This window comes from Onychostruthus taczanowskii, unplaced genomic scaffold, assembly GCF_017590055.1.
Source record: "Onychostruthus taczanowskii isolate IOZ18803 unplaced genomic scaffold, ASM1759005v1 scaffold38, whole genome shotgun sequence".
NCBI classification, from domain to species: domain Eukaryota; kingdom Metazoa; phylum Chordata; class Aves; order Passeriformes; family Passeridae; genus Onychostruthus; species Onychostruthus taczanowskii.
Genome location: NW_024501237.1, coordinates 8,390,814 through 8,397,949, shown reverse-complemented (window position 1 = coordinate 8,397,949; position 7,136 = coordinate 8,390,814). Strand labels below are relative to the sequence as shown.

Sequence of the window (7,136 nt, the reverse complement as noted above, 5' to 3'; positions counted from 1 at the left end):
GGATGGCATTTACCAAGGAGAAAGAACATAGGGAGAAACTACTGTTTTACTTAAAAAGGAATTTTTCCAAGAGAAAAAAAAAAAAATGAGAAGAGCACTCGGGTTAAGCACCGTGCCAAAGGCATTTGGTGTTGGCAGTGAGACACTCGCAGTGAATCGCTGCTCTGGGATCATGCCGACTGTCACAACCACGGGCGTTTCCACATCAAACCTGGGCAGCTATCCTTGTCCTACCTGCTTTGTTAGGCAGTAGCCCTGTTTCTCCTCCTTTATACAGAGCTTCTTTCTTCCCTCAATGATCATCTAATGCCATCATAATCTGCCATGATGCCCTTTTTCCAGCCTTTGTCCTTGACTGACCTTGATGCACAAAGAGAGGGCAGAAGTGTTCAGAAGGCAGTGCTCACACCCGAGACCGACATGGGCTGTGTAGTTCATCCCGTGGCACCTTTCAGGCATGGCCAGTTCCCAAAATGCTCACAGGAAAATGCATATTTTAACATTTATACAGATGATATTCTTATATTTACTCATTTTATAAATTTAGCAGTGAAAGTGATGGCAGAGCAAGACTACACTTCTGGAGTATTTACTGAACTTAATCTGAACTGATGTTTAATTTTGTAATATACCTTCCAGAATAGCAAAGACAGTTTTGAAAATAAGACTGATAAATTATTAAATGGAAATAAAAACATAAAACAACTTCAAGACCAGCAGAATGAAATATTAAAGGTAAAGAAAGTAGTTTCAGGTTTCTTCTAGACTTTATAATTTATTTTTAATTATGCACATGAAATGTATGAACATGCAAGCAATTAGGTAACTTTTTACTTCTTCTGTGCTCATTTATTCGTAGGACAACGACCACATACACTCGGCCCTGTAGTGCACATCTCTGTGACCGTGTCATCAGCCTAAGAAAGAAAAGAAAAAATTCTTAGCAATAAGAAAAATAGATGTGATGAAAGTGGCCAGAAATCTCATAACATCCTGCATTTTTATTTGAAGAGCACCACAAGTTTTTCTATAGTATAAGGATTTTTTTCATGTGGCGTATTAATTGCTCTGAGGCCATAATCCCCAAAGACTTCTTAGCTGGCAGAAACACAAATTATGTTTTTTACATTGAAAAGGGACAATGATCACATACACTCTGCCCTATAGTGCACATCTACAGGCATTGACTTTACATCATTTTTTGTGTAAATACAGATGTGAAACTGAGAAAAAACATACCCCACTGAATACATGTTAAAAGAAAAAAACAAGATGAAAAGATAAGCTATCATTAGTCACTCGTTTCCTTGCCACTGAGCCATTTACAAGGTATTCAATTTACAACCTTTATTCATTGTAGACACTGTAAGAGATGTATTGTTCTCTAAGAGTCTGCATGTTCAAGACACACAAATGAGAGGGAATACACACACAAGTGAATATATGAAAATACAGATCAGCCACCTTATCATTTTAAAGCTCGGAATGATTTTAAAGAATAGCAAAAGCCGAAATGCAAAGTATTGAGGAAAAAAAGAAGTTCAGTATCTTGACTCCTAAAAGATGTCAAAGATCTTCAGAATTTGTGTTCAGCTAAGTCAAAAGCATTTGTATGTGCATACTTACTATGAACATTCTCTACACTTATGTCCTCTCGCTTGTTTTCTTCTTTCATATTCCATTACATCTTCATTATGCTGCTTGACAAGCTATAAAAGAGCAATATTTATAAACAGCTATACAATTCACAGCTGGATCCAGACAACAAAGAGAGTTCTACAGAACATAAAATACCTGTTATCAAAATGCAAACCAGCATGCAGCTGGGACCGTCCAGAACACAACACATCTAAATTAACAACTGGAAAAGGTGTGAAAACAATGCCTCATAGGAGAAGCATTTTCTCTTGACCACATGGGGGTGCTCCCACTGACAATTAATTCACTATCCCCCAAAAAAGGGGAAACCTCAAAGAGAATCCACCCCACTCTGAAAACACTGTCACCATGGGGAGTGCTGTTGATCCTGCACAGTTCTTCCTGAGAACTACTACACCCTGCTTGAACACCATAAATCTATCGGTTCTCTGAAACAGAGAATATCCTACATCTGCACTTTGCTCAGGAAAAAGGGGTTTTAATCTGTTGAAATCAGCTAAAGACGACACTTTAACCAGCTGAAAAGTCAGAAGAGAATGCATTAGTAGTCTGATAAACACAACATTATCTGGGCACATCTTTTGGAAAGACCATGTGGAAAATAATGCCAAAGCATTAATCCAACAGGCGTGAAGAATTAATTCTGTTGTGGGTGTTTTAAGTTTGCAACAGAAAGAAGACTAAGAAGTTGTTAATTTCTTAAAATAAGAGCTAGGAAAACATAAATAATCATGCTTCAAATTTGACACCTGCTATGACCATCCATTACCTCAGTAAACTCAGTAGGCTGCAGTCACTGCATTCATATCACTACTATAATTTTTAAAGAATAGTTAAGTTCAACAAAACCAAATCAAAACACTTACCAGAGCCCACAAGGCAGCACTGGTGCCAAATGCCAAGCCAACTCCCAGCCAGTTTGGTTGGGCATTATTCACTTTCTTCACAACAAATGCAGAACGAGTAAAAGCTAAAAAGGCACAAAATTACAAATGCATTAACATTCCTCAGAGTTAGACTACCAAGTACTTACTGCTATTCATGCAATCAGGAAAAACAACCAAACCACAACAGAAACCCCAAACGAATTCGATGACGAAATGGTCTCCATAACACTGTTACAGCCGACCCCTTCCTAGGATCCCCGCAGGATACACTCCCTGACCCACGAGAGGGGACGGGGGAGGCTGCCAACACCTCAAAAGCAGTGCCTTTTGCCCGTTCCCCAGCCACAAGAACTATTCCCCTCCGCATCTTCTGCTCTATAAGGATGCTTCTCACTGTCCCCTGCCTAAAGCCCCAGCGCCAGGCCTTCCCGGCTAACCAAGCGCGCTACGGGCACAGCCTTTCAGGGAAGGGGCCGGCGCCACCATCGCGGCGAGACACGGTGAGCCCTCACCCCGGCCTGGAAGCAACACCAACTTAAACCAGATAAATAAAAGATTAAGAAATAACTAATGGGATTGAATTAAAAACAGTAAAAGGAGAAAAGCTACCACCGAAGCTTCCTCTAACGCCAGACGCAGACTGGCTCGCGGGGACGCGGCGGCCTGACCAGGCAGCCCTACGTCAACAGGCCGGGCCGGGGCAAAGCCTGCCCCGTAGGGGCCCTCACCCCGCCACCGCCGCTCACCAAGGCTGGGCGGTGCTGCTGCCACCACCGACCCCCAGCGCCTCAGCGCCCTCAGGCCCGCCGCCATCTTGTCGACCGGACCCGGCTCCGCCTGCGGGGGTGGGACCACCCCGCCCCGCCCGTGCCCCGACGCCCAGGCGGGTGAGCTCCGCCACGCAAGACCGGGCGGATCCTGCGCGACTCCATGGCTGCCCGCTCTTCCCCGCCCGCTGCCGGCACCGAGCAGTGCCGCCGCCGCTCCGGATCCACCCCGGGCAGGCCCCGGCTCCGCGGCAGAGCCTACACAATTGGCGGGGCGGGGCCGGCGCGAGGCCGTGGCGCATGCGCGGGGACGCCGTGACCCGGCTGGGGAAGCGCCGCGCTGCCATTTTGGCGGCGGCTCGGCGGCCGCTCGGGACCACGTGAGCGCGCCCGGGGCTGGCGTGGGGAGCCCGGCGCGCGCGGCGGCCGGAGGGGTCGGGAAGGACCGGGAGCGGCCGAGTCCGCGGGCGGCAGGCGGCGGGAGCGGCTAAATTCAAGGGGCAGGCTTACGGCGGCGGCGGCGGCCGAGCGGTGGAGACGGGACGTAGCTCGCCCGCCCGCCCACTCAGTCTCCTCCTCGGAACCCCTCGGCGGCGGGGAGGATGCCGTCTGTGAGCCTGCCGCCCAAGGAAAACGCGCTCTTCAAGCGCATCCTGGTGAGTGGCGGAGCGGGAGGCCCGGGCTCGGCTGCGGGGAGTGGGTTGAGGAGGCCCCAGCTCGTACCCCGAGCCGGCGGGGAGCGGAGTCCCGGCGCCACCGCCCCGGCCGCGGCTCCTTACGGCTGGGACAGGCCAGCCCCAGCGCCGCCCGTCGCCCGCACCCTGTCCCGCCCGACTGGGGCAGCGCTGGGGTCCGCCGCGGCTGCCCGCTCGCCCACCAGGTCCCGGCGCTGGCTGCGGCCAGGCACCCCGGGCTCCGGGAAATACCCCGCGGCCGCTTCATTCATCGCTCGCCGTTGCAGCCTCTGTCCTGCCGAATCACCCACCCTGGGTTCGCTTTTTTTTTTTTTTTTTATAACTCACTGTTTTGCTGTAGGCAATAGCCGTGTTTGTTGGCGGCTGAGAAGATGGCTTTCCAAGGAGGAAGTGGACAAGGATGATGGTTTTGAAGTCTTCCCGAAGTTTAATTTGCAGCCAGCTCGTGTGGAAATTTGTCAATCGATTTTGCTGGGTGGCAGCTGGCGTATGGATGAGAGAACATTCAATGTTAAGCAAGAAGCCTGGTTTTCAGAATGAGTTTAAGATGGTCTGCAGTCCAGATACCAACAAAGTGGGCCCAAGTCAGCTAGATCTTAAGGAACTTGTTTCAACTTTCATGTGGTGTTGCAGGAATGTTGTGTTTCTAAGGACTTGGGTAGAGTTGGAAGTGTCTTAAGTTTGTTAGTGAGCAACTTCAGTAGATTTATTTAGAAGGTTCTCTATCTAGGTTAAGCTGTTTACTCTCAGAAGAAGTCGGTTTTGTCTAAAAATCTCATGTTGTCTTTGAAAGAGACACTACTATTTTGAGTCATTCCAAAGATCAGAAGTAAGATGAGTACTGTTGTCCTGTTGGAGCGACAACACTCTTAAGGGTCTGTAAACTTCTGCCACTTAAGTGGGAGGGATGTGTACAGTCTTCTGTCACTTCTGTTTCCAAAATATTTTACGAAAATGGAGCATGTAGAACTAGAAAGCCCTATGCAGAGGCATGTGACCATGAGACATACTGTTTCAGTTATGGTTAAAAAGTAAATATGATGAACTATAAATCTGATTTCTGCATTGAAAGATTCAGTCATGCTTTTGAGTTGGTGTAACCTTGTACTGAGTATGTAGTTTTCAGTATTAGGGGCTGGGAATGATGTGGCCTTGCTGCTCAGTGATCTATCCTCCTTTGCATTGAGGATGGTTTGTGTGATTACAGGGCACACTGAATCAAGGAGCTTGTCAGTGTTTAAATCTGAGCGGGTTTGGTTGGTTTTTTTGTTTCTTTCCTTTTATTTTTTTTTAATTTTTCACTTTGCTTAGATGTGTCTGAGTTTTTGTGTGGAGGGCAGGAACAAATAAGGAAAAAGAGTGTCTTTGGAGAAAGTGCTGGCTCAGCACGCTTGCACTCATAACTTGATTCAGACTAGAAAAGGTATGCCCTAGTGGAAGCAGATTACTGTACACTTTTTTTAAACTGAAGATCTTTAATAAAAATTGTGGAGTTTGAGGTATCTGGATAGGCTAAAAGCTGTTGTGTCATTGTAATCTTTTCCTGTGTCTCACAGGGATGAGCCTGTGAGACAGATGTGTAGTCTGGTATTTAAGACTGCCTTGTGATGTGGTATCTTTATAACACATGGTGAATAGGAAAGGCTCAAAGCTGGTTTTCATCACACTGAAAATTTTGCTAATGAACTACTTGTATGCCCTGTTACAAATAATGACCCTACTTTGTGAAGTTTTGGTTATGTATTTGACTTGAATTAGCGAGACATCTTTTAGGAAATCCTAAGTGCAGGCCATAAGAAAACTTATTTCCCTTCTGTGCCTTCACTCTTCCCTTCACACCTCTCTCATCCTGCAGCCTCTCCTCATTCTACACATCTTTTTGGAGACTGTAGCACATCATCTTCTGCCGCCTCTTGTAGTGTTCTGTGGGAAGCTGAACAGCAGTAGGAGGAGTTGAGGTCTGCCTGTGCAGCTCTGAGTCCCCTGCCAGGAATGAGGTGATCCTGGGTAAACCCATGCTGCCTCCTGGCCCAGCTAGGCCATGTGTCCTGTTCAGCATGCCTGGATGAGGTTTTTTCAACAGATGATTTGGGAACTGGCCCAAGTTACTGAAAGGATGCAATACCTTACAGATACGTAATTTGCTGGTACACAGGCTGTTAACACAAGTATAAACCCATTCCCATTCTGGATTTCATGGAGATAATAAACACGGGAGCTAAGTGGATAACTGCCTTGTGTTTTTGCAAGTGAAACATAAAGTTGGGGTTTTTTTCAATCTGTTTTTTGTGTGTTGTGTGTTTTCAATTCCTGCGGCTTTTTTTTTTTTTTTAAGATGTATACCTGTAACACACATGTTACCAACCTGCCCAGCTTTGCATAGCAAAGGGCAGTAATTAGCTTTTAGAGTTTGGATGTTTTGTTTGTTCAGTAGTAAGCATCTTGCATGGTCAGTACCTTTCTCATGTGTATGGGTTTGCTCACAAGCCAGCATTTCCACTTACCTGACAAATTCTGAGTTCAGAAGTGTGTACGCTTTGTGTTTGAGTTTCCAACACACTGTAATTGGACTAACCTCTTCCAGTGACTTTACAGGCATGTAGAGTTTCTAATAGAAACATTTTTCCATTTGAAAGACATTTTACAATTCAGAGTTCCTGTAGTACAGCAGGAAAGAGATCTGCGTGATTAGGTTGAAAAAAAAAAACACCCACAGGATTAGCAATCACTGTTCTCCTTATACTTGCACTTCCATTTAAAAAAAAAAGTGTCTAGGTCATATAGTTTTTATAGTTTTAACTATTTGCTGTTAGGTCTACAAGTAGATGTTCAACTGCTCAGAGATTCTAAGGAATTTAGAGCAAAAGTGGATCTCAACATTTGAACATCTAAAGTAATTGAGTCTTTATGATTCTTTTGAACACACATAATTTCTAGGCAGTCCAGAAATTACTGGAGAAGAATTCAGGTGGAGGCAGGGGAAAGGGTAGAATGGTAAACAGAGCACAGTAATAGTTAAGTTGGCATTTTGGTACACAGAAGGCTGGATGCACTGTTAAGTAATGGACAAAGTGTACTCCATTTCCTTCTCCCCCCACCTCCCTTAGTATCAACTGTAGAACTAGCAG

At 45.9% G+C, this 7,136-nt stretch overlaps 2 protein-coding genes across 2 annotated transcripts in view; one reads left to right on the top strand and one right to left on the bottom strand.

Annotated features, from left to right (window-relative positions):
* Nucleotides 1-748: 748 nt before the first annotated feature.
* On the bottom strand, nt 749-3,797 carry NDUFC1 (NADH:ubiquinone oxidoreductase subunit C1; the record flags this gene model as incomplete). The annotated part of the gene is made up of 4 exons (XM_041411895.1): nt 749-917; nt 1,627-1,709; nt 2,526-2,629; nt 3,275-3,797. Coding segments are annotated over 4 exons (711 nt in total), but the record flags the coding sequence as incomplete, so codon positions are not given.
* NAA15 (N-alpha-acetyltransferase 15, NatA auxiliary subunit) overlaps nt 3,792-7,136 on the top strand; it is a 37,809-nt gene continuing 34,464 nt past the window's right edge. The window contains exon 1 of the mRNA XM_041412030.1: nt 3,792-3,969. Coding sequence (XP_041267964.1) covers nt 3,916-3,969 — 54 coding nt within the window. The 5' untranslated portion in view covers nt 3,792-3,915. The remainder of the gene's footprint in view (nt 3,970-7,136) is intronic.